General features: G+C 40.6%; 2 protein-coding genes across 2 annotated transcripts; one reads left to right on the top strand and one right to left on the bottom strand.

Moving 5' to 3' along the window:
* Positions 1 to 1,280: 1,280 nt before the first annotated feature.
* nat10 (N-acetyltransferase 10) lies at positions 1,281 to 20,731 on the top strand. The gene is made up of 29 exons (XM_061720945.1): positions 1,281 to 1,423; positions 1,523 to 1,643; positions 1,771 to 1,862; positions 3,310 to 3,481; positions 3,635 to 3,757; positions 3,829 to 3,890; positions 3,991 to 4,105; positions 5,526 to 5,633; positions 6,096 to 6,229; positions 6,338 to 6,431; positions 6,507 to 6,605; positions 6,690 to 6,826; positions 9,449 to 9,573; positions 9,830 to 9,980; positions 11,862 to 11,958; positions 12,045 to 12,161; positions 12,259 to 12,360; positions 12,439 to 12,513; positions 14,361 to 14,477; positions 15,760 to 15,893; positions 15,973 to 16,021; positions 16,104 to 16,200; positions 16,293 to 16,397; positions 17,807 to 17,979; positions 18,064 to 18,183; positions 18,281 to 18,379; positions 19,529 to 19,602; positions 19,687 to 19,767; positions 20,227 to 20,731. The coding sequence occupies exons 2-29, from the start codon at positions 1,530 to 1,532 to the stop codon at positions 20,369 to 20,371; spliced, it is 3,111 nt and encodes a 1,036-aa protein (XP_061576929.1). The 5' UTR covers positions 1,281 to 1,423; positions 1,523 to 1,529; the 3' UTR covers positions 20,372 to 20,731.
* On the bottom strand, positions 20,038 to 26,818 carry adal (adenosine deaminase-like). The gene is made up of 10 exons (XM_061720947.1): positions 26,600 to 26,818; positions 26,363 to 26,493; positions 24,507 to 24,567; positions 24,308 to 24,395; positions 24,139 to 24,220; positions 23,931 to 24,057; positions 23,573 to 23,653; positions 23,346 to 23,484; positions 23,164 to 23,264; positions 20,038 to 20,934 (listed from the first exon to the last, which is right to left on the bottom strand). The coding sequence occupies exons 1-10, from the start codon at positions 26,636 to 26,638 to the stop codon at positions 20,743 to 20,745; spliced, it is 1,041 nt and encodes a 346-aa protein (XP_061576931.1). The 5' UTR covers positions 26,639 to 26,818; the 3' UTR covers positions 20,038 to 20,742.
* Between the last annotated feature and the right edge of the window lie 152 nt (positions 26,819 to 26,970).

Genomic DNA, 26,970 nt, shown 5'->3' with positions numbered 1-26,970 from the left:
GGGACTTTAAGGAGTTTTAAATTCACAAATGAATTGTTTCACAAGTCAAACACTTAAGAGATCATCTTATACAAGTTTGACCAGTGTTTGTAGTTCTTGAGTTGGACCAGAGGACCACAAGAAAGTGGTCCTGAGACCAAGACCAGACCAAGAACTACAAGTTCTACCTGCCGTCAAGACCTTTCACCTGGAAACATCTGGAGCATCATGAACCCAACTGTCAGAGCAGAGCGGGACAACATTCCCTCCTCGGTTTTAGATGTTGATTGTTGTTTGAGGAAGAGTTGATGCCAAACGGTGGGAAACATCCTCCTGAGACGTGTCGCTGCCTTCTAATTCTAGTCTAAGTAAACTACAGGCTGACGGGGGTTGGAGATGACTGTTGTGCAGGAATTGATTGCAGCACCTGTTTCTATTGATGATCATGAGGCCCCTGGTCTAAGACTGTACTGAGCGCTACTAAAAAAATTAATTAATAAATGGTTAATTTTCACAACTGAAGTTAATGTTTCAGGAATCAAGCTCTTTATTACAGTATTTATCATTTAAAAGATACTGTAATACAGTTTTGACAATTAAAAAAAAAAAAATTAACCGTAGTTTTATCAGTTGGACTAGGTCTCAATGCTACATAAAATAATGAATTAAATAATTATTTACCCCCCTTCAAAAAAAATAAAAATAGGTCAATTTATTTATTTTTTTTAACAATTAGTTAGACTTGTTTCAGATGACTGTTTTTTTGTTGTTTTTTTTATTTAACATTTGCAAAAAGTACAATGATTACAAATCTTCACATTATGCAATTTCAAGTTGAATTATAAAATATAAAGAGTATAACTCAAATAAAAAAAATCAAAAAGCACAACACATTATAACCAGCCAGGGGGGATGAAATTATAACAGAAAGCCAAAACATTTTCATACATTTATGGTTTTGAATTGCTTTTGAATTAGTAGAAAACTGAATAGAGTCCAGATACTGATTGAATTCACAATGAAAAGTAAAAAAAAGTGGGTTTTTTGTGTAAGAATTTGGATTTGTGGGTGTGGAATTTTGCAAGGATAATCATAAATTAATAATGCTTGGCTTTGTTCTAATCGTTACATTACATGGTCAAAAACACCAAACAATACATCCTTCCAAAAATAATTTGAAATCAGATTCAATGGTTTCAGAAGACTGTTTCTACGCTGACCGGTTTCGTAGTTTGTAACAACTGATTAAAGAAAATAATACACCTTTAAATGCCGTCGCACAGTTGTGACGTCACTCAGGGGTCCTGCGTGAACGGCCGTCTCCACGTGTGTGAATCAACAACGTGATGTCTCGTCAGTAGATCAAAGTTTAAAAACGCTTTCTATTTTTAAAAAAAGGACACTTTTTAAGCGATAATTTGCAGCGGATTACCTGTAAAAGGAGGTAAATGTAAACTTTTAATCGACAGCTCTTTTGTGTACACGTGCTGTGGGTGAGAATCACGTGGGTGATTTTCATGTGTGTGATTTCTGTTTGTGGCAGGACGACGATGGCGACGGTCCGCAAGAAGGTGGACAACCGGATCCGGGTCCAGATCGAGAATGGAGTGGCTCTGCAGCATCGCAGCATGTTTGTGGTGGTGGGAGATCGCGGCAGAGATCAGGTGAGCCATCGATTAGTCTGCCTCTAATCGATCTATCTTAACATCTACCTGACTGCTTAGACTTCTGATTGAGTTTTTAAACCATCTTCATTGAAAATCTCCTTCCATGTCCTGTCCTGTGACCCAGGTGGTGATTCTGCACCACATGCTGTCCAAAGCTGCTGTCAGAGCTCGACCCTCAGTTCTCTGGTGCTACAAGAAAGACCTGGGCTTCAGCAGGTGAGAGGGAACCCAGGCCCAGGGTTTCTGCTGGGATGGAAAAGATAACCATTTTTCATTTCATTTATTTATTTAAAAAGGGACAACGCACATTAATTAACACGAGCACTTGAGTCCATCATGTAAATGTGCCAGATTTAGCCATACAGGCTCATTTACATCTGCAGTCCCTGGCAGGTTGATGGCGTAAAAAACATTTAAGATAAGATATTCCTTTATTAGTCCCACAGCAGGGAAATTCGCAGTGTACAGCAGCAAAGGGGATAGTGCAAAACAAGAGGTATCAATAGAAATAATAATAACAGAGTATGACGCACTATAAACAGTACTGATATATACAATAATGATAATAATAAAAAAATACTGGTATACAAATAAGATAACAGACGGATGTTTACATAATTGCACGTTATTTTCCAGTATGTATTTCCCAGTATGTACATTTATTGTCAGGTTGTTTGTGGTCTACTGTGAGCAGTGCTGGTTGTGTAGTCTCACAGCTGCAGGGAGGAAGGACCTTCTGTAGCTCCTTCACACACCTAGGGTGAAAGAGCCTGTCGCTGAATGAGCTCTCCAGCGCTCTGAAGGTCCTTCATGGGGTGGGAGTCCTTCTCCATCATGGATGACAGCTTAGCCATCATCCTCCTCTCTCCCACCACCTGCACTGTGTCCAGAGAGCAGCCCACGACAGAGCCGGCCCTTTTGATGATTTTGTCCAGCCTCCTTCTCCTTCCTCACACAGCCTAAAACACTAGAGCACGGAGTACAAACAATTAGTAAAACCATGACATAACTCCGAATAATGACAAACAACATAAATGAAGAACAAGAGCACTCAAACAAATTAGCTCACACAAAAGCACATAAGCACAAACGGGTAGTAAAAACAATAACCTGACCCCTATACCAGATTATGACAGCATGTTTGATTATCAAGTAACCACTGTTTTGTGTTTTTAGAGAAGGAATAAATAGATGTGATGTTCCTTAGTAATATGGGTATAATGTTCCAGGTCTGAGCTGCTCAATAGGAAAAGGCTGACGGCCCAAAGGCACTTTTTCTATGTGCTGTTTTACAATCCCCTCTGGTGGCAGCTCTGGTAGATGAGTTTTTATTTTGTTTAATAAACTCATTCAGGGGGGGGGCAGACCATGAAGGATTTTATAAACAAGTAAAATGTCTGCAAACTTAATCATATTTCCCCAGTTTAAAAAAAAAAAACATATTTAGTTCAAATATTACAATGATGATATAAATTTGAGTTTTTATCCAATGTTTTCAAAGCCTGCTTATAGAGTTTTTCCACTGATTGTAATGTGGTCCTACCTGTCTGCGACCAGCTGGTAAGACAGTAGTTCATGTGCGAGAGAATCATGGCGTTGATGTATAACTTTGCAGCCTCAGTTGTTAGATTATTTTTAATTGATCAATTTATATCTGAAACAGCAATCGGAAGAAGCGGATGAGACAGCTGCAGAAGAAGATCAAAACTGGCACGCTGAATCTGAACCAGGATGACCCCTTTGAGCTCTTCATCGCTGCCACCAACATCCGCTACTGTTACTACAACGAGACGCACAAGATCCTTGGAAACACCTACGGCATGTGTGTGTTGCAGGTGAGACTTTCTGCTCTGGCTGTTAAACAGGGTGCAGGTTTGGGCCGCTGCTTCTTCCCCAGATGTTTTCAACCTTATGATCGGTGCCCAACGGGGTCCAATGAAAGAAATCATTTTTCAAGCTCTTCTGCGCCTGTTTTTCGTGTCACCCAGGATTTTGAGGCTCTCACTCCGAACCTCTTAGCCAGAACTATCGAGACAGTGGAAGGAGGCGGTATGGTGGTCATTCTGCTCCGGACGGTGAACTCGCTCAAGCAGCTGTACACCATGACCATGGTGAGTCCCGGCCCTACTTCCCCACACTCACGTCAGTGCTCAGATGATCTCATGAAGCCGTTTCCTCTCAGGATGTTCACGCCAGATACAGGACTGAGGCTCACCAGGACGTGGTTGGCAGGTTCAATGAGAGGTCGGTGCTTCACCCACGTTTTATGAGGCATATCTGCTGAGTGAGAATGTTATTTAACAATATTTGAACTCGTTTTTTTTCTTTTTCTTTTTTTTTATAGATTCATTCTCTCTCTTGCATCCTGCAAAAACTGTGTTGTCATTGACGACCAGCTCAACATCCTGCCAATATCCAGCAACATGGCCAACATCAAGCCAGTCCCCCCAAAGACTCAGGTGCGTCACAGCTGAAACCATGAACTGTTTGAGTGACCAGTTCATCCCAGTTCATTAAATATTTAAGTCTAGTGTTTTTGGTGGTTTCGATTGGACAAAACCGTCTTCAGCAGTTTATTATGTAGCTTCTGGAAAACCTTCCCTGGCAACGTTTATTTTCAGTCCCAGTTTATACATGATGTAAATGTATTAAAGAGACGCTTTGAAGGGAGGATGAGGTCAGAGGCATTCAGTCCAAGTTTGCTGCTCGATGTCAGCAAGTATAGATTTAGGGCCTGTCCCAATCCCCCCCCTAGTCCTCGTTTTCATCCCTACCCCTACATTTTGCGTGTTACCGTGAGGGTAGTGGTGTCCCAATTCCTCTTTCCACCTAGGGGTAGTGACGAAAAGTAGTGTAGTGGCTATGAATTTGTCCCTACGTTTTGTAGGGTTTTCAGATGCTGACTAGCTGACCTAGGGACCAAAACATATCCCAGAATGCTTTTCGTCGTCATTTGCGGACTGAATCCAAAAAAAAAACATGGCGGATATTTCCTATTTTTTAGTGAATAAAATCAATATTTTGAGTTAGTTTCTGCATAAAAATGCGTTTTGATTACATTTCTAGCGATAAATATATATTTTACTTTCATAATATTCACTCAGTGAATGTACATAATCACTTTTTTCCCCGTTTTTTCAAACCTCGCCAGAATAAAGGCTGATTTATGGTTCTGCGTTACATCAACGCAGAGCCTACGGCGTAGGTTACGCGGCGCAGTACCCTACGCCGTAGGCATAAATCAGCTCCGGAGCCGGCAGGCAGAAATCCCGAAATTTTCTGAACAAATTTCTTAACAGGCGTAGCTACAACTGTTAGATTTCATCTATTAAACCAACATTTATCTTCCTAAATTATTTATTTCAGCCAGCGGTAATTCTCAACAGAGCTGCAGGTTTCTCCCCAGGACGACGGCACGGCGCGATCACGTCCGTACGCCGGCTGCTGCTGCTGCTCCGAGCCGCCGGCTCTTATCATCTCCGAAAACATCGGGTCAAATTTCTTAACAGGCGTTATTTTGATAAACTGAGCCCCGGTTGGGGATCTTAACGGTCACTTTTACGCCTGGAAAAATATTAGAACTTAATAAAGTGCCATATTAACAGCGCTACAGCTGAAATTAAAACAGCTTTTGGCTCTCAGCTTCCTGATTAGGGGTAGGGGGAGTATTGGGACAGACCCCTGGGAAGATTTCAAGTGCCCCAAAATCTGTCCCTTCTTTTTTAGAGGTAGTGAAAAAAAGAAGGGCGAGTGAAAGAAAGTAGGGGGTGTATTGGGATTGGGCCTTATTGGAGAGTTTTTGGAGCATTTTTTTGAATAATGATGTGTTGATTGTATTTAAATACACCCCCTTCTCACCAGTCATCTTCTCCCCTTCAGGAGGAGGGTTTGTCTCCCAGGGAGCAGGAGCTGAAGGATCTGAAGGAATCCCTTCAGGACACTCAGCCTGTTGGCGTGTTGGTGGATTGCTGCAGGACCATGGACCAGGTAAGGGCGTTGCACCGGCAACTCTTACGTGTTGCACTGAAGTCATACACCTGCACGTTTGGAGATTACATTTTTTAAATTTGGGGACTTTCCATGGGAATTACTGGAAATATAGGGTAATTAATGGCAACAAACTTTACATTTACAACATTGGGTAGCCTATAATGCAGCGCTTAAATGTCAGGCCAAAAATAGCATTTTTTTCTCGTGCTTTCCTCCATCACATTCCCAACATTTTTTGCACTTTAGTTTCTTTCAAAACTTTTTTTTCTTCCAATCTTTCGCCTCATTTCCTTTCAAAGGGAAATATTTCCCTAATTCGCCTTCTCAACTTCCCGTTGAAAGTTTCTAGAAGTTTTCTGGAAATAGTCTGAAGAAGTTTGGCCCATTTGCAACGCTACCGGATAAATCCTCAGTGGTTGTGGTGAATGCAGTCAGTCTAGAGGAGCTTTGTTCCCGCAGGCCAAGGCGGTGCTGAAATTCATCGAAGCCGTTTCAGAGAAGACCCTGAGGAGCACCGTCGCTCTGACCGCTGCCAGAGGTCGAGGAAAGTCTGCTGCCATGGGGCTGGCTGTCGCAGGAGCTGTGGCTTTTGGGTAAAGATTTGATTTGTAATGTTCAAAAAAGCAGGGAAAAAAACCCCAACCCAATTCTCATGTTATCATAAACCACCAGCGATCATTGTCTGCTTCTTCTTCATTCAGCTACTCCAACATCTTTGTGACCTCTCCGAGCCCAGACAACCTTCAAACCATGTTTGAATTCATCTTCAAAGGCTTCGACGCTCTGCAGTACCAGGTAGATTCTCCCTGTCTGTGGTAATCCCCTTAAGACTGGACATGTGATGCTTAATATTCCCGTTTGTGCTTGCAGGAGCATCTCGACTATGAAATCATCCAGTCTTTAAATCCGGAGTTTAACAAGGCAGTGGTGAGGGTGAACATCTTCAAAGAGCATCGGCAGACGATTCAGGTACGTTGAACTTTGAACAGTCGTCTCTGGTTCCTTAAAATCCGATAAGAGGTGACGTGGATTCCCCGTTTCTGTGGCCAACAGTACATCCATCCCGGGGATGCGGTGAAGCTGGGCCAGGCCGAGCTGCTGCTCATCGATGAGGCGGCAGCCATCCCTCTTCCTCTTGTGAAGAAGCTGCTGGGGCCGTACCTGGTCTTCATGGCCTCCACCATCAACGGGTCAGTAGCACGATCAACTGCTGTGTGGGCCAGTGGTGGTTGCTGCTAAATGCTAAATGTTTCGGGGGGGAGGGAACAATTTACCTTGGAATACATAGGGGTGTAACGGAACACAGAAGTCACGGTTAGGTACAAGCTTGGTACAATGGGGGGAAAAAAGAAAGGTAGTCTAGTGGCTACAGAAGTGGGATTGGGTCTGGAGGAACCAACTTGGCAACCAAGATGAACCACCTTGGGCCCTTGAGCAAGGCCTTAACCCTAATTGCTCCATGGTGTGTGTCTCAGATGTAAGTATGGGCTCAAATTAATGCCATAAATATTTTGTATCTGTAAATAAACGTTGTACTTGTAGAAACATTTTGTGCGTGTGCAAAAAATATTTGTACTTGTAGAAATATTTTGTACGTGTGCAAAAAATATTTGTACTTGTAGAAATATTTTGTGCGTGTGCAAAAAATATTTGTACTTGTAGATAAAAAAAGTTTGTAGCTTTTGTAAAAACGTTTGTAGCTTTGTATCTACAAGTACAAATATTTTTTTGCACACGCCAAAAATATTTGTACTTGTAGAAATATTTTGTGCAAGTACAAATATTTTTTGCACACGCACAAAATATTTCTACAAGTACAAATATTTTTTGCAAGTACAAAAAATTTTTGCACACGCACAAAATATTTCTACAAGTACAAGTTTATTTACAGATACAAAATATTTATGGCATTAATTTGAGCCCATACATAAGTGGCTTTGGATAAAAGCGTCTGCTAAATGACAGAAGTAGAAAATAATATTTTGGTCCTTTTTTTTTTTTTTAATTTTGAAAAATGTAACCATCCAACAATGGCTTATTGGTCATAAGTTTTAGTGAAGGAGTTCAGTTCTGCTGCAGTGGAAAAATAAAACTGAACATAAAGTAGGGGTTTAACATTTTCAACAAGTCCACTGTTATTTTGAATAGTTTTTTCATCGTGTTTTGGGTTCAGTTTATTTTACACATTAGAGAGAAGAAAAACATTCTCATTGTTCTGTCTTGAATTTATATTATTTGAAAAGATAATGTTCTTTTCTTTCAGATATTTGATCAACAAATATTATTTCAAAAGCACGTGTTATTTAACCTGTTTAAAACAAACATAAAAATCTGGTTTGTGTAGGTCAGTTTGATTTTCTAAAAAAAACGGGGAATGAATTGTCCAATCACTTTAGATTAAAAACAATATACGAGTACGTCAGGATACTGATCGCGGATTTGTTGTTGATAACTGAGTTTCTGGGACACACACGACTGCGTCCCTTTATGGATCTAATTCAAACCAATTAACAGATCCTCAGGTCACGTACTTGTCAAACATTGAAGAGTTTCCACTGGATTCTGTTCTACCGGCGCCCTTTACTTCTTGAAGTAGATAAAATAAAAAACATTTTCTAACCAAATAAATATTTAAACATTTAATTACTATTGATAGTCACCCACAGACTGAAATAGACCTTATTTTAATAATTATATGCATCTTACAGCATTTTTTTTTTTTTAATTTTCTTCTTCTCTTGATTTGTTGGGGGCGGCGCCCTAGCGCCCTCTACTGACCAGCCGCCACTGGTGTGGACTGAAATAGAGGAAAATAAAGCAGGAATAATGAATATTGTTTGTAGTGTTCAGAATCTGCAGCCAGGAAACTCGTAGCTGTTGTTGTTTAGAAGCTCCAGCAGCCGTAACGACATCTCACATGTCGGTAACTGTTATTGTCATTGGTACTGATTAGGGCTGAAACGATTCCTCGAATAATTTGATTACAAAAAATGATGGAGGAATTTTCTCTGCCTCGAGGAATCGTTTAATTTTGCAGCTCAAAGCAGGTATTTATTACGCCCGGACTACGTTTAATGCAGCACAACGCGCTGATGCCACGCACGTAAAGGAAGAAGAAAGAGGCGGTGGATACGTTTGGTTATTGTAACATGCTCAGGCAGTCTGGAGACACATGTAGCTCAGTGCTTAACTTTTATTTTCAATCCACTCTATATTCTTCTGGTCCGTTCTCCTATATGTTCCCCCTCTAACCCGGTACATACATAGGTTCCTCTAAACATCTGTTCCCGCTACAGTTTTAACTAAAAGAAAATGTGCTCCAATACAGCAGGTCTCATAATTTTATTTTGAACACTGCAGAAACGCAAAATCTTATAAAGACTTTAACTTAAAACTTAACTAGAACTTAAAATTTGCTTGACACAAATGAAAGTTCAATTGAAACATGTGGGAAAAACACCTAACCTTTTAAGTGATGTGTGTTATCAGGTGTAATGGCATTTTTAGGTTAGAAATAAGAAAATCTCTTGGTAAGATCCTTAGTTTTTTGAGTGAAGGCAGTGAATTTGGTCGACTGGTGTAAGTTCAGGATTTTTAAATGCACAGCCATGAACCTACTGGATTATATAATTTAGTCTTAGTAATGTCAATTAACATCTAACATCTTATGTATATTTATAATTGCTCTTTAACTAAACAAAAATATGTTTTATCCGATTAATCGATTGGATTTTCAGTAGAATACTCGATGACTAAAATATTCGATAGCTGCTACTCCTACTTGTGATCACCGTTCTACTTCCCACATGCAGGTATGAAGGCACGGGACGCTCTCTCTCCCTCAAACTCCTGCAGCAGTTGCGGCAGCAGAGCGCGGACAGTCAGCAGAGCATGTCGGCGGAGAACCGGAGCAGCAGCACGGCCAGGCTGGCGGCAGGTAGGCGTCCCGCTGGGCCGGCGTCCCGCTGGGCCGGCGTCCCGCTGGGCCGGCGTCCCGCTGGGCCGGCGTCCCGCTGGGCCGGCGTCCCGCTGGGCCGGCGTCCCGCTGGGCCGGCGTCCCGCTGGGCCGGCGTCCCGCTGGGCCGGCGTCCCGCTGGGCCGGCGTCCCGCTGGGCCGGCGTCCCGCCGGGCCGTCTCAGGTGTCTCAGGTGCGTCTGGACGGCCCGGCCCTGACTCTCCTTCTCCGCCCACAGCTCGCACGCTCCACGAGGTCTCTCTGCACGAGTCCATCAGGTACGCTCTGGGAGACGCCGCGGAGAAGTGGCTCAACGAGCTGCTGTGTCTGGACTGTCTCAACATCCCCAGGCTCATCTCCGGTTGCCCACTCCCTCAGACCTGCGACCTGTATCCTTCCTGAGTGTTTGAGGGGCCATAGTGCTGAAATGAGATAAGATAGTCTTTTATTGATCCCCAGAGGGGAAATTCAGGTGCTACAGCAGCTCAAAGTCAGACAACATGAACTCAGATTAAATAAACGATAAAGATAAATTGTAAGTAAGTATATATAGCACCTTTTCACAGACAACGGAATGTCACAAGATGCTTCACACAAAAAATAAAACTTCAATAATAACACAAATAAAACACTACAATAAAAGTAGAAGCATGATTTAAAAACAAGACAATACTGATGAAAGCTCCTAGAATAAAAGTACATAAAATCAACATGGTGGTCAAAAAACAACCCTCTCACTACTAATGTTTAAAAGCTTGGAGAAACAGGTGGATTTTAAGTTTGTTCATAAAAACATCGATGAAGTATGAAAAATAAAAAAAATACTGTAAAAAAGAAACTGAAACTGAACAAGTGTACTGTAAACTGAATAAATGTATTATAAACATAGTAAGTAAGTAATAAATAGTTTGTTATACTAATATAGTGTAAAGGAATAGTGTGCAGTTGCAATCTTATTATAAATCCAATCGAGTCCAAGTCCAGCAGAGACCTCTAGATCTGAGGACGAGTCTGAACAGAGATCCGGTTTTTAGTTTACCAAACGATATGAAGAGAAACCTTTTTTAATGTGACTTTGATCTTCAAAAACAACATTTCTGATCTGCTCCAGACCATAATTCAGCTTGTGAACTCTGATCTGATGTGAATGAATGAAACAGAAAAACTATGGGAGCAGTGATGGTTGTAGTTTCTCCGGTTTCCTTCAGGATTTGTTTCCAGAAGAGTTTCAGCCTGTTTGTGCATAATGATGCACGTTTATAGTGAAGAACCTGACAAAGTAAAAATTTAAACCTGTTTTTAAGAACAAAAATCGACTAAGTGTAGCCTTGGCCTTCGTGAAGTTATTTGTTTTTCTTTCTTTTTTAACATTGTCGCTACGTTGATGTTAACTCTTTAGGGCGCTGCTGTATTTTGTTACTTCAGATTTCACATATTTATGTTTTAATGAAAATTTCTACATAGTCATAAAAAGCATACACAGCAGAGGTGTCAAAAGTATTCACATTCATTACTCAGGTAGAAGTATAGATACTAGAGTTTAAAAATACTCCTGTAGAAGTTGAAGTATCAACTCAAGTTTTTTACTCAAGTAAAAGTATAAAAGTGCTGGTTTCAAAATTACTTAAAGTGTAAAAGTAATGTAAGGGGGAAAAAAAGCCATTAAGGATAAAAGCCATTGAAAATGAATGCGTCTTAGTATAATGTAAACATATTAAAGAACCATATATGTGTACTATTGAGCATTAACATGTGTTTCAGAGAGCAGCAGATATGATGACTAGTTGCCTATAAGTATTGTAATGGTGCAAAAAGTCAAACTTCAGAGGCATGTTATCATTTATCCTAACCTTTATTGGAATGTACATCCAAGTTTAGTTGCAGGAATCTGAGGGAACGGATGTAAGAACAAAACTGGACAAGAACATCTGAAACAACCACAACCAAATTCACTCTATCCGGATGGAGCAATTTAACTGGATAGTTTTTTTTTAAAGGCCGAAATGAAATCGAGTAACGAGGCTGTTTTTAAAATGTAAGGAGTAAAAAGTACAGATAATTGCATGAAAATGTAAGGAGTAAAAGTAAAAAGTCGTCTGAAAAATAATGACTCCAGTGAAGTATAGATAACCAAAATTTCTACTTAAGTAAGGTAACGAAGTATTTGTACTTCGTTACTTGACACCTCTGATACACGGTTATGATATGGACTAACTTATTTTTTAAATAAGAATTTTGACCACCTTTAGTCCTTAGTCGACTCCATCCAGCTATTACGTGAACAGAGACACGCTGTTCTGCTACCACAAAGCATCGGAGGCGTTCCTGCAGAGGCTCATGGCGCTCTACGTGGCATCGCACTACAAGGTGACGTTGTTTCCCCGTCTCATGCATGCGGAGCATCACGTCTCATGACGTACGCTGTGCTGACTCGTGGTCTTGTCTGGCTGCAGAACTCCCCCAACGACCTGCAGATGCTGTCGGACGCGCCGGCCCACCACCTGTTCTGCCTCCTCCCGCCCGTCGCCCCCACACAGAACTCGCTGCCCGAGGTCCTGGCGGTGGTGCAGGTGCTGTACAACACTCGGACAGCCTCAGCCTCAGATTCCTGCACATCTGTTGTGTCTCATGCTGGATGACATGTCTTTGTTTTGCTTCCTCCCTCAGGTGTGTCTGGAGGGGGAAATATCCCGACAGTCGATCCTCAACAGCCTGTCTCGGGGGAGGAAGGCCGCGGGGGACCTCATCCCCTGGACCGTGTCAGAACAGGTCAGTGCTGCTCGCAGAGTTTCCCCCCCCCCCCCCCAGCTCATGAAAATGACGACATCTCTTCTCTCGCCGCCTCAGTTTCAAGACCCAGAGTTCGGCAGTCTGTCAGGAGGGAGAGTCGTGCGAATCGCTGTCAACCCAGACTACCAAGGGGTGAGAACTCGCTAAGTTTCTATTTATTAAGGCACAGCAAGCCTCCTTGCAAATGATTCAACATTTGTGCACGTTCTAGTAGGGGTGGGCGATATGGACCAAAAGTCATATCTCGATATTTTCTAGCTGAATGGCGATACTCAATATTTTTTCTGTGCCATAATTGGGGTTTCCCCCAAAGCATTATAGCATAGCATCTCTGTTAGCTTCATTTATTTCTGAGGCAAACCCTTAAAAAAAAAGTCAGTTTTAATACAAAGCTTCGTGCCAAATGTCACACAGGTTCATTTATTAACAGAGGTCTGCACAATATCAAAATGTATAAAACAAATGAAATAAAAATAAACTGCCTGCATATATAGAATAAAAATGTTCCTTGAATAAAATAAAACAAATATCCCTTTCCTGCATAACAATTAAATTAAAATACACTGTGCAATGAATACAATGTAGACAGTAACAGGCAACAGACTTTTCCACTGAGGTTGACAGTTGTGCAAATAACAAAACATTTGTGTCAATTTGTGTCAAGTCAATTTGTCACAAAATAAGCTATATCAAAATCATAATTTTTTTTGTTTTGTTTTTTAAATAATCGATATAAACGATATTGTCTCGTACCATATTGCGTTTGAAAATATATCGATATATATTAAAATCTCGATATATCGCCCAGCCCTACATTCTAGCTGCAGATCCTGGATGAAGCAACCTGCTGATTTAATTACCCGCTTGCTGTTGTTTTAAATGTAACTACTGCTTCCTCAAACATCGTCATAGCTGAAGCTTGTTCCTTGACTGGGCTCATGTAAACTGTGGCGGTATTTAAAGTTTACATTTCATCAGACACGTTTTTAGACGGATGTTTCATACCTGCCAGAGTCTCGGCCTTCTTCAAAGCATCCTCCGACGTGCCACTTATTAGCAGGCCGGTCTGGAAGCCCCGTCGAACTCAAGCTCCCAGACCGGCCAGCTGATAAATACAAAAACATTATAACTATACCGTCCATCCATCCATGCAGCCAGCCATCCTTGCATCCATCCTTCTCATCATGAAATAAAACGCATGAAGTAAAACCGCTTCCCCAGTTACTACTTCACCCAAAGGGCAGGACAGAACCGGACTAAAAAAATGCAGTGTCATTTAACGAAAATCCGCTAAATCATGTCATAAAACGTACATCGGGGAAACAGGAAGGGCTTATACAGTTGTATGAAAAAGTGTTTGCCCCCTTTGCCTATTTCTTATTTTTTTGCATGTTTGTCGCACTTAAATGTTTCACATCATCAAACTAATTTAAATATTAGACAAAGTACACACAAGTAAACACAAAATGCAGTTTTTGAATGAAGGTTTTTATTATGGGGAAATAAAAATCCAAACCTACATGGCCCTGTGTGGAAAAGTGATTCCCCCCCTGTTAAAACCTAAATTATCTGTGGTTTATCACATCTTTGGAAAGCTGAGTTCAATTTCTCCAGTAGAGCAAAAGATCCTACAGATAGACACCTTGCTGCGATCCAAAGACATTCAGGAACAAATGACCCCCTTACCTGCGGGTGTGGCAGGTAGTGAATCAGCAGCACACCGGAGGATGCTCTGCCCGCCGCTGAAACTGTTGCACGTATGAAACATCTATCTGAAAACCAGTCTGATGAAAAGGAAAAGTTGAACTATAGTATCATAGGAGACAGATTGAACCTAATCAACCTGTCCCTGGCCCAGCTGTGTTGGTGACAGGTTGTACATAAACAGATAAGGTTGCTTGAACTCCCCTTTGGGTTCTTCATCTCTGGAAAACCAGTTCCTAAAATGTCTGTAACTCGACCATTATCCCGTCCACCAGATGGGCTACGGCTCCAGGGCTCTCCAGCTGCTGCAGATGTACTACGAGGGCAAGTTTCCCACCATGGATGAGAACTCAGAGTCGACGCACACTGGAATCACCTCCGTCAGCAGCGAGGTAACTTAAAGGAGACCTATTATGACATCTAATACCTATTTTAAACAGGCCTTGAATGTCTTAAAAACAAGCTTTTGATTGTTTTTGCTAAATAAATTAGAAATTCAGCCTCTGAGCCATGTCTTTATCTTCCCATTCTCTAACCTCATTATCTATGCGGGATTCTGAGTGGGCAGGGCTATGATAATGAGGCTCTGTGCTGATTGGCTGCCTGAATGACGTGATACACCGCTACGAAAAAATGGGGGAAGCTCCGGCCGGCGGAGTTAGTTGTGGGCGTGGTTTCACGCATCGGAGGCCAACCGATGTAAATCGCATTTTGGTTACGTAACTACGGGAGCAGAATCTGAACGGCTCGTAGATCCACATCACACTGGACGGCTCATCCGGGCGGCTGTACAGACACTAGGCCTGTGTTGAAAAAAGCGATTTCCCAATTCTAAATCGATTCTCATGTTTTTTTTTTTTTTTTTTTTTTTTTTCCCCTTCTATTAATTTGTTGTTTTTTTTTCATCATTACATTACAACTTTTGGTTATTTTTTTGTTTATCCCCAAAAAAGGAATGTTTTGTTGGACACGAGAATAACTGGTGCCATGTTTTTGCCTTTAAATATGTTTAAAGGTATGAAAACATTAAAGTGTTCAGTTATAATTGCATAAATTGTCTATATTTCATTACTTTATATACTGTCTTGGGTTACATTTGCAAAAAATGCTAAAAACCAAATTCTCAAAAATTAAAAACCAAAATAGACCAAAAATGGAACAAATAAAAACGGAATGTGGGAAAAATTAAAACCGATTTCATCCGTCTCTGTTTGCTGCCCTGGATCTGTTTGGTAATTCTGACCCACATGATGTTTCTGAAAGCAGTTCTATCAGCATTCTGGGAGCTGATTGGTCCTTACAGCATCATTAGCTGCAAAAAAAACAGTTTTAATAACAGTAACCCAAATCAATATCGGAGTCGAATCAAATCTTGATAATCGATTCTGAATCTTAAGAATTGGAATCGAATCGATTCTTGACATTTGAATCGATCCCCAGCCCTCCCAGAAACTGCAGAATTTAGTTGCTTTCCTCCTTCTCTGAGTTGGCAGGCTGAGGGGAGACCACTTTATATATGTTAAAGCAAGAGAAAACGTGTTTTTCATAATAGGTCCCCTTTAAAATGTTTTTTTTTTGTGTGTTTTTTCTTTTACCACATCTTTTTAAAGTATTTTTTGCTGATTGGAGACTGATTTCTTACCTGATTTCTTACCTTCCTTCCGTTGTCGGCAGGCGGTCAGTCTGCTGGAGGAGGTGATCGCTCCACGGAAGGAGCTGCCTCCTCTGCTGCTGAAGCTCAGCGAGCGGCGGGCAGAGAGACTCCACTACCTGGGGGTTTCCTACGGCCTCACCGTACAGCTGCTCAAGTGAGTTTACCACCGAGTACATCACTTTTCAGTCACACCTACGGTTATTAAAGTTTTAAACCTGTTCGCTACCCAACAGGTTCTGGAAGAAAGCGGGTTACACTCCGGTCTACTTGAGGCAAACGCCTGTAAGTAACACTAGAGAGCACTCAGTATTTGCGTTGCCATCAAACCTTTTATCATTGACGTGATTGTTTATTTATTTCCCAGAACGACCTGACAGGAGAGCACTCCTGCGTGATGCTGAAAGCCCTGAACACGGACGAGGCTCCGGAGCAGAGCCAGTGGCTCTCAGCCTTCTGGAAAGGTGAATCCAGCCGCGCCACCGGAGCCGCGCTTGTTCATTTATCCCCGTTGCTCAACTCTTAAACTTTGATTTATTTCCTCACCCCCCCCCAGATTTCCGGCGGCGCTTCCTGTCTCTGCTCTCCTACCAGTTCAGCAGCTTCAGTCCCAGCTTGGCTCTCAGCATTTTGCAGAACAAGTGCAAAGAGGATGCAACGAGTAAGGCTTGTATAAGGACCGTTGTTGCGTTATGGCACTTTTCCACTAGCACCTACTCGGCTTTACTCATCTTAGCTCGACTCGGCCTGGTAAACGATGAAGACAACAACACTAAAGATGTAGAACCTGGAGGAGATGATAAATGTGCTGCTGGGTCTGTGGCTTATGTTTGATATCAAGTTAAAAAATGAGAGTGAGAGAAGCTTCAAGCGGCTACGCTTTTTAATTTTTTTTTTTAAGTTTGCTGAAAAGTCCGTTGGAAGCCACGAGCAGCTATGAAGAGACAGAGCTCCTGGTGGATCTGGTTGTTCCTCATCGCCCGTCTACATCCCTTTTTAATTCTCTCCTCAGCTACCAGGTTTATGAACATCTGCACCTCAGAGTTGGATCATGAAACAGACTTTTACACTGCCGTTGCCTGTTGAATAAAATGAACAAGAAGCCGCTGTCAGAGTCGCTCTTTCGCTGATGTCACATCCTGACTCAGACGTCTGACTCCAACCCCCCGACCAATCGGTGGCCTCTAGTGTGATGATGTCAGATACAGCCGACTCAGCCGCTTAGAACCTCAGCAGAGTAGTTAGAGAAGTGTCTACTCAGCACGTTAGACCCCTAGTGGGAAAGAACCAAACGGAGTGGAGGCGAGCTGAGTAGGGTTGGGGATCGATTCAAATGTCAAGATTTGATTCGATTCCGATATTGATTTGGGTTAGTGTTATTAAAACAGTTTTTTGAGCTGTTGCATGAATTATATGACTGTAGTTATGCAAAATATTACTACTAGTATTATATTGAGATTAAACAGCAAGTATTGGCAGCTAATGATGCTGTAAGGACCAATCAGCTCCCAGAATGCTGATAGAACTGCTTTCAGAAACATCGTGTGGATCAGCATTACCAAACAGATCCAGGGAGGAAACAGAGACGGATGAAATCGCTTTTATTTTTTCCCACATTCCGTTTTTATTTGTTCCATTTTCGGTCTATTTTGGTTTTTAATTTTTGAGCATTTGGTTTTTAGCATTTTTTGCAAATGTAACCCCAAGACAGTATATAAAGTAATGAAATGTAGACAATGTATGCAATTATAACCTAACACTTTAATGTTTTCATACCTTTAAACATATTTAAAGGCAAAAACATGGCACCAGTTATTCTCCTGTCCAACAAAACATTCCTTTTTTGGGGATAAACAAAAAAATAACCAAAAGTTGTAATGTAATGATGAAAAAAAAAAAAATTGATCTTTAGACATATGAATCGATTTTTAGGAATTAATATGAGAATCGATTTAGAATTGGGAAATCGATTTTTTTCAACACAGGCCTAGAGCTGAGTAGGTACTAGTGGAAAAGGGCCATTAGTGCACCGTTGCCGCGCCTGATCTGACCCGTCTCTGCTCCCGACAGCCCTCACCAGCTCCCAGCTGGCAGCTCACTTCACCCCGTACGACCTGAAGCGTCTGGAGCTGTACTCACGGAGCATGGTGGACTACCACCTCATCATGGACCTCATCCCCACGGTGGCCCGTGTCTTCTTCCTCAAGGAGCTGGGCGACACCTCCCTCTCCGCAGCACAATGCGTAGGTCCCCCCCCCTTCACACGACTGTTCGCTGTGACTTATTTTGCTCCAGATGTTCACCGGCCGACTCTCCTTCCTCTCTAGGCGCTGATTCTGGGAGTAGGACTGCAGCACAAGTCCGTGGATCAGCTGGAAAAGGAAATTGACCTTCCGAGCTCGCAGCTCATGGGCCTCTTCAACCGCCTCATCCGCAAATTTGTGCAAGTCAGTTTAAAACCAAACGACACGCATTCAAAAACATGGAACATGTTATACTTTTACATCCAAACAGAATACAAAAAAAAAGTATTTTCTCTTCCAGGTTTTCACAAACATCCAAGAAAAAGCAATTGAAGCAGAGATGGCGGAGACCAAAGACGTAACCATGGAGCCGACTGTCAGAAGCCTGAATGAAGATCTGGTACGTTAATGAATGATATATGCTGCCCGACTCTCTACTTTACTCATCACCTGTAGTCATTTATCTGTCAAATAAGAAAATATTCCTCCGTGTACAGAGTTTAAAGGAGGAATATTTATTTATTTTGGGATCAAAAAATGCAGAGCGAGCTGTAAGATGGCAGCACGTGATCTGATTTTTGAGTGAATGAATGGTTTATTTATTTCGGACAGAATACATTGAGACATTTACATGTTCATTTCACAAATAAAAAAAGGTAAATAGAAATGTCCAAAAAAGGAGTAGGCTGAAGCCAAGGGCTTATTATAGCCTATCCTGTGCAGTGTATATCATTCACACAATATGGCATCCGGTAGATGATAATACACAAATAAGAAAAGAAATATATAAAAAGAAAGCAAAGAGAAACTGTCATTGCATTATATTATATAAAAATAGTAATACCAATAATGCAAAAAGGGGTATATGGTGCTGCTATTTTCATGTTAATCTATAATAGGCTATACCAACATAATTAACAGATTTCTTTATGACTTTATCGTTTTATATTTAAACATTTTTTTGAAAACATAAATTGAGGTACACATTCTTAAATCCTTATCACAGCAATTCCACAATTTGACACCTTTCACGGAAACACAGTTTTCTTTACTTTTGGTTCTTCCCCATGCCTTCTTAAACATACCTGTGTTCCTTGGTTCATATTTACTCTTGTGGATTTGGAACAGCCTCTGAGAACATCTTGGGAGGAGATTATGATGTGCTTTATATGTAATCAATAAGGTTTGAAGGTTAACTAGATCCCAGAATTTTAATGTATTTAAATTAATAAATAAAGCATTGGCTGGCGCCAGGTACTCTGCTCCCATAATTATACGTACTATTCTTTTTTGTAGTAAAAATATGGGCATGAGATTGGTTTTATAGGTGTTTCCCCACACTTCCATTTTTAAAAGACATCACATGACTAAGAGATGATTAGTTTTTTCTTCTTTTAAAAACACTTTTTTATTCACGGACAGAAGCTTGAGCTTGACATTTTTGGATGGTTCATCCCAAGTTTTCCAGTATTTCACAAGCAAAGAATCTCAGACTTCTCCTTAAACAAGCAGCTCGTGTTACAGCTTTTCACATCTTCTCCGTCGACAGGACGATGCTGCTAAAGAGTTTGAGGAGAGGCACAAGCAGGATCTAGAGAAAGTAAAGGACATGGACCTGGAAGAGTGAGTATGACCATAGATCTGTGAGTTTCTGAGCGTTTTGAATCAAGGCTCGATTGACCGTATTCGTCTTGATTCTGCGTTCAGGTACAAGATCCGTGGAGGCGATGATGAGTGGGACCAGGTTCTGAAGAAGGGGGGGACCACCGCTGTTGTCAGCATCAAAAGGTGCGGGGACATACGCGATGTTGACCAGGAAAAACACGTTTGTTGTAGAAAGAAAGCCGTTTCTTTTTTTTTTTTTTTACTTTATTTTTCTATGTGCCACACCATAGTGACGTTCAGTATAACAGAAAAGAAAAAAAAACAACTAATATACATATATAGACATAAGACAGACACCAACCTCAACATATACACGAAGAAAAAAAAATAAATAAATACATGAATAATTAAAAGGACATATCTAAACAACAAACACAAACAAAGCAAAGAGAGGCCTAACATGCCTTTTAAATACCTTCCAGCCCCCCTGTTACCTCCCTCCCCTATACATCCCTTACACTTCACTCTTTTATGTATTAGCCAAAATTCCTATTTTCACAAATCCTTATTTCCATTCTTATTTCGTAAACACAATACAACTAGAAAAGAAAGCCGTTTCTAATGATGTCGTATTACCAACAGTGAAAAGAAGAGGAAATGGGAAGGAGCCAGCGCGATCACAAGCAACGGAGCTCCTCAGGAGGGGAAACACAAAAAGAAGGAAATGCAACATGGACAATTCAAGAAGAGCAATAAGAAGCACGGAAAGCTAGGAAAGAAGTTCTGACGGTGACGAGGGCAGTAAATACCGCTGCAGTGGCGGGACGCATCAGACACATCTTGGACTGCTTTGCAGAGGTGTAGCGACAATGATGGACAGTCTTCTTTTTTTATTTTAAATTTTCATTGTTCTGCTCAAAAGACGGAGTCAGCTTGATCATTTCACAACACGTTTGTTGCTCTGATGTCTGAATGTAACTCCGGAAATAGACAAGAACAAAAAATCACATTTTGGCTCAGTGTATTCAAAAAGTTTTATTTCTACAGTTCTTAAAACATTTAAAACAAGAAGTAACAATGGAGAGTTTTTTTTCCTCTTTTCATCCTTCAAAATTAAAATGTGAGGTACACAAGTGTGTTTAGTTTCCACGGCCCGGGTCACTGGAACAGCCGAGGGCGTAGACTTTTCCACGTCTGTCTCAGCTGCTGCTTCACGGACTCTTCTGCGAAGCAGCAGTCTATGGCGCGCTGGGAGAGCGTCCACACGGCCTCGCGGCTCAGGCCGAACGTGGATGCAGCCAGCTGATATTCCTGAGACAAGTCCGTGCAAAAGACTCCTTTATCGTCGGTCTGCAACGTCAAACAACAATTACTCAAGGTTAATTTATGGTTTTCCCAGTTTTACGAGACAATGTACAGAAACACACACACAATGTAGCCAGAAGTGTTTGCTCATCTCCCCTCACACAGATGAGTTATATCCCATCTTAACCCATAGGGTTTAATATAAACTCTACTGGGAAGGACTTCCAGAAGGTTTGAGTGTTTTTATGCACATTTGTGAGGTCAGACACTGATGTTGGACGAGAAGGTCCCAGTCTCTGCTTTAATTCTCCCCAGGAGTCTCCTGTTGGGTCGAGGTCGTCAGGCCTGCGGAGGCCAGTCAAGTTCTTCCGCACCAAAAACCGCTCATCCATGTCTTTATGGCGCTGTCAAGTTGGAACAGGAAGGGGCCATCCATGATCTGTTCCCACAAAGTCAGGAGCAAGAACGTGTCCAAAATGACGATATGCTGAAGCAGTGAGTTTGTTTCACTGGAACTAAAGGAAAAGAGCCCCACCTTTACCGAACTTAACACAGTTGTCCTGGCAACCGCCAAACCCAGACTCCATCTGATTCCCTGACCGAGAAGCAGGATTCCTCACTCCGGAGAACACATTTCTACTATAAGAGTCCGCTGGCAGTGTGATGTAAACCACTGCAGATGCTTTGCGTTGTTTATGGCGATGTGAGGCTTTGATTCACCTGCTTGGGGAGGGAAACCTACAGGACTGTCTCAGAAAATTTGAATATTGTGATAAAGTTCTTTATTTTCTGTAATGCAATTTAAAAAAAAAAAAAAAAAAAAAAAGTCATACATTCTGGATTCATTACAAATCAACTGAAATATTGCAAGCCTTTTATTTTAATATTGCTGATCATGGCTTACAGCTTAAGATTCCCAGAATATTCAATTTTTTTTAGATAGGATATTTGAATTTTCTTAAACAGTAAGCCATGATCAGCAATATTAAAATAAGAAAAGGCTTGCAATATTTCAGTTTTGTAATGAATCCAAAATGTATGATGTTTTTGTAATTGCATTACAGAAAATCACAATATTCTAATTTTCTGAGACAGTCCTGTATTCTGTGAAGCTCTCGGCTAATCTGAAGGCCAAATGAACGTTGGACGTCTGTAGCTATGGACTGTTAGCGTTCAATTTATGTGGCCTTTAGCTGGGTTGCTGTTTCCAATCACTTCTAATTTGTTTTAATAGCATTAAAAGTTAACTGTGGAATATTTAGCAGCGAGGAAATTTAAAGACTGGACTTATCGCACAGGTGGCGTCCTGTCGTGCTAGCAGGGTGGAGTTCACTGAGCTCCTGTGAGTGATCCATTATTTCACAAATGTTTAGTTGTTTGATTTCATACAGAGGTGATTGGAACTCAATAATTCAATGATTGGATGGGTGAGTGAATACCTCTGGCGATATAGTGTGCGTATATGATGTAGATAAACTGGCACATATTTTTGTCACTTGAGTGATTTATCACCAGGATGAATCGGCTGCTCTGAAAGTGGAATCATTTATTCATTTCAGTTATTTTACTTGAGATTACATTTGAGTGAAGACCAGAGTTAGAAAAGTGGGCTGGGAAACCAAATCTGTGGCCAGACATTTGTTTATCAAATGCATTCAGACATACTGAACTGCGCTACCGACGTTGTGGGATCAAGCTTTGTTGATACAGTGGGTATTTTTCACTAAACGTCTCAGATCCACCCGGTGATGATGGAGGGGACAAAGCAACCTCATGAGTGTGGAGTCACGATTTACACATCACATCATCACAACACGCTTTCTTCCCAGGATACAGCCGGTTGCTCAGTCGCTGCTCCTGAAAAAGCCATCTAAGTTTTTAACGTGCATTTAGGTTGTAGAATTTGATTTGAGAGGGAGCAAGAGGCAGCATCAGTTGTTTTAAAGGAAACTTCCAAGTCTTAAATCTTCCACCGAGCCCCTTTAACAAGCAGAATGCAAAACCTTGATGTTTTAAATGACTAAAACCCAAACTTGGACGGTTGCAAAACCCCTGTACAAAAGGTTCTTGGACATGTGATCAATCTGGCTGATAATTTTGGTCGAGGAGTTTTGAGGCCATTTGTTAATAAGAATGAACAGATATACTTTCAGGCAAAGCATGGTTCAAATCAGACATTACCACACTAGTTATCGTTTTGGCTTATAAGCATTTCAAATCGCACTCAGTAAAACTAAAGAAATATCTAGTGAACGTTTTAGAGAGAAAACTTACACATATGACACTTGGATGTCCCAACTGGTACCAGTATTTGAAGTGATGCTGCGAGTAACACGGCACAGTTTGCCCTTTTACGTTTGATGTCAGGCAGAGCTCTGCAAAATGACATAAACAGGAAATATATTTGTATGAGCTTCTCACTGTTCACACATTTGAGCTGACTCCAGCAGACTTACCAAGCGGTATGTTGTTCTGCACCACTTTGTCCAGAAGGCTTTGAGAGCCGCCCATCTCAGGATGCAGGAAGGTCCCGTGGCCGATCCTGTCTGGAGGAAGGTTCAGCAGGAGAGCCGACTCTTCCTGCTGTGATGGAACCTACGACCAGATGTTAAGACAAAAAAAAAAAATAAATCACCATAATAAAGCGAGTGTCAAAACAATCATATGAAAAGAAAAGTCATACTTCTGAGAGGTGCAGGGCCAACTTAAGTCCAGAGTTTCTGGCCCTTTCCAGGGCAGGGAGAAAGTTTTTGCCGTGGCCCACCTTCAAATGAGAGCTTAATTAGTATGCAAAAGGTTATAATCTTGTATAAATCTTGTTAACCGAATGATATTCATATTCTAACAGTTAATGCTGCTCAAGTTGATGTTGTTTGGAGGCAAAAATTATACAAACAATATAAACGACCAAAAGAAATTGCTTTAAAGATCTGAATCACCAGATCAACAGGATTTAAGTTAATGACTTTCTACTCATGTTGATTCTGGGAATGTACACGACTTAAGGTCACAATAACACAATCAGACCCACAATGTCTTACTGTTGGATCTCCACTGAGGTCGATTCCAACCACCAAACCACCGGACGACAGCATAAACTCCTCAGCCAGCTTCACCGTCTCCAAGGCAACCTCCATCCCGTTCCTGCGGTCAATGGCCACTAGAAACCTTTAAGAAAAACCTTCAGCATCACTGTTTTTAACGGGGAATATGTCAATGTTTCACTGTCGTAAAACAAAGCGAGCAAACCTGACGTCAATGTCCACTCCCTCGTTCTTACACTGGTGGATGGCTTTAATGACGGTTTCTACATAACTCCTTTTTGTTAATCCTGGGAAGCAGATCAGGAACCTGTGAGCCTAATCAGTTGGTGGAAACAATCAAATCAAATGATCTGGTTCCTTGTTAACACTCTTACCTGTAGCTTTCTCTTCTCGCGGCGTACTTCTGAGCTCTAAATATTTCACACCGTCAGCTGCAAACTCTTTGATAACATCTGTAGTAACCTGAGTGAATAAATCATTTTTCTGTCATGCAATTATGTGCGAGAGGTATTTTGAAGAATACACATTAAAAGAGGAAGAAAAAAAGAAACAAGTTTAACAACTTGCACTCACCATCAAGATGTCTTCATCGGTGTCCACCAATTTATGGATTACCCTGAAGACTTCAAAACATCTGCAGACAATCAGGGCAGAGATGGTCAATCTCTTCTTAGTTTATACACTTAATAGTCTGTAATTGTTTAAGCACAACTTTTAAATACTTGAATGCAATAAATAAAGAATTATAATTACTTTGAATGGTAGTTAAGTTAATAAAATGTTTTGTTTTTTCAATAGTGTTTTATTTTTCTGAAGACTTTTGGAGTACTTCAAACATTTCAATGCACCTTGTATTAGAAACATATATTCTATTTAAAGCATTTAGTCAAATAAACTGCAGCTACAGATACATAACTATGAAAAACTATTAGTATTAAATACGTTCTACAATATGTTTTGATGAAAAGAGTTAAATCATCAACATCAAAAACTGGCGCTGGAACTTTTATAATTATTAAATGTAAAATACATTTGTTCAAGCAGGACCTGACTTGGTTACCATTAATCATTCTTTTTGACCAAGTTTCTTGGTACTTTGGACACAAACACTAGTGATGTTCTATACCACCGATTTCCTTTTACGATCTTGAGTAAAATTCGGGCTGGTATCGGCGATACCGATACGATACAGATACATTGTGCAAATACACCTAATGTGCTTGGTACATCTAAAGAAAATTGGCGTATTTTAGATAGCTTAAGAAGACAATAGATCAGAGTCACTTATTTAGCTACTTATTTTAGTCGGAAGTATACTGAGGTAATGGCCTCATTCACAATACAGCCGAGCTGTTACAACAACAGAAAAACCAGTGTTTGAAAAAGGTGATTCCATCACTAAAAAAACATTCTAAGTAAAATAATAAAACCATTAAAATAAATAAGAGAATAATAAACAAAAATAAGAACCATTATAAAAAAAATGAACATTAAAAAAAGTAGATTTAGACAAAATGTGAATAGTTTAGTTAATTTCCACCATATTCCTGTTAATGATATACATTACCACAAATGACTGAAGCATACAGATCTGGTATCGGAAGTATCGATATTTTAATTTGAGAATTGATTTTTAGAGCATACAGATCTGGTATCAAAAGTATCGATATTTTAATTTGAGAATCGCTTTTTAGAGCATACAGATCTGGTATCGGAAGTATCGATATTTTAATTTGGGAATCGATTTTTAGAGCCTACAGATCTGGTATCGAAAGTATCGATATTTTAATTTGAGAATTGATTTTTAGAGCATACAGATCTGGTATCGAAAGTATTGATATTTTAATTTGAGAATCAATTTTTAGAGCATACAGATCTGGTATCGGAAGTATCGATATTTTAATTTGAGAATTGATTTTTAGAGCATACAGATCTGGTATCAAAAGTATCGATATTTTAATTTGAGAATCGCTTTTTGGAGCATACAGATCTGGTATCGGAAGTATCGATATTTTAATTTGGGAATCGATTTTTAGAGCATACAGATCTGGTATTGAAAGTATTGATATTTTAATTTGAGAATTGATTTTTAGAGCATACAGATCTGGTATTGAAAGTATTGATATTTTAATTTGAGAATTGATTTTTAGAGCATACAGATCTGGTATTGAAAGTATCGATATTTTAATTTGAGAATTGATTTTTAAAGCATACAGATCTTGTATCGGAAGTATTGAGATTTTTATTTGAGAATCGATTTTTAGAGCATACAGATCTGGTATCGAAAGTATCGATATTTTAATTTGAGAATCGAGTTTTAGAGCATACAGATCTGGTATCGGAAGTATTGATATTTTAATTTGAGAATGGATTTTTGTCTCATACAGATGTGGTATGGGAGGTATTGATCCGCACATCCCTGAACTCACTCGTCCAGAGTCCTGCTCTGTCCCTTCCCCACAGCCGTCCTGCTGTGATCGATATTGAGATGCTGCTTCTGGCTGATGAGCTTCTCCATCGTCTGGACGCTGACGGAGCCGTTCAGGTGAGCGTGGAGCTCCTGGTCAAAGTAAATCCAGCAAAAAAGTTTGTGTACCTAGTACTGTACCAACACAAATAACTGCAGTTATTCCACGTGTGTCTTTTACCTCCATCTACTAACTTACCACCTTTGGCAACTCCCGGTAGAAGACGGCGTCGTCCATCCTAAGACTCAGTTTATGTTCAGCCCCGTGGGTGTTTATTTTTTCTTTATTTATATTTTTTTCATTCACTAAAGCTAAAACTGTCTTTGTTTTCAGTCCACATTTTCCGGGAACACCACGTGCAGCCAGGAAATCGCTCCCTGCTTTTCCGGCGAGAAAGGTTCCGCTTCCACCGATCGATATTTAAGTCCATTTATGGTAAACGTGAAGTGACGCCGGAGAAGAGGGGGGAAACTGCTTTCATTCAGGCTCTACTGTATATTTAAAAATAAAATACAGACAGGAAGCTTACGAAATTATTCTCCTACCAAATTTCTCAATGTGATCACTTG

This window comes from Cololabis saira, chromosome 5 (assembly GCF_033807715.1).
Source record: "Cololabis saira isolate AMF1-May2022 chromosome 5, fColSai1.1, whole genome shotgun sequence".
Classification (NCBI taxonomy): Eukaryota; Metazoa; Chordata; class Actinopteri; order Beloniformes; family Belonidae; genus Cololabis; species Cololabis saira.
The sequence above is the reverse complement of the archived record's forward strand: the minus strand, read 5'-3'. Positions and strand labels throughout refer to the sequence as shown.

Coding starts and splice junctions, on each gene's coding strand:
- nat10 (XM_061720945.1), top strand. CDS start 1,530: ATGGCGACGGTCCGCAAGAAGGTGGACAACCGGATCCGGGTCCAGATC. Junction 4,106..5,525: donor CAGTCCCCCCAAAGACTCAG/GTGCGTCACAGC, acceptor TCTCCCCTTCAG/GAGGAGGGTTTGTCTCCCAG. Junction 6,827..9,448: donor ATGGCCTCCACCATCAACGG/GTCAGTAGCACG, acceptor TCCCACATGCAG/GTATGAAGGCACGGGACGCT.
- adal (XM_061720947.1), bottom strand. CDS start 26,638: ATGGACGACGCCGTCTTCTACCGGGAGTTGCCAAAGGTG. Junction 24,058..24,138: donor GGAGTGGACATTGACGTCAG/GTTTGCTCGCTT, acceptor TTTTTCTTAAAG/GTTTCTAGTGGCCATTGACC. Junction 20,935..23,163: donor GACATCCAAGTGTCATATGT/GTAAGTTTTCTC, acceptor TTGACGTTGCAG/ACCGACGATAAAGGAGTCTT.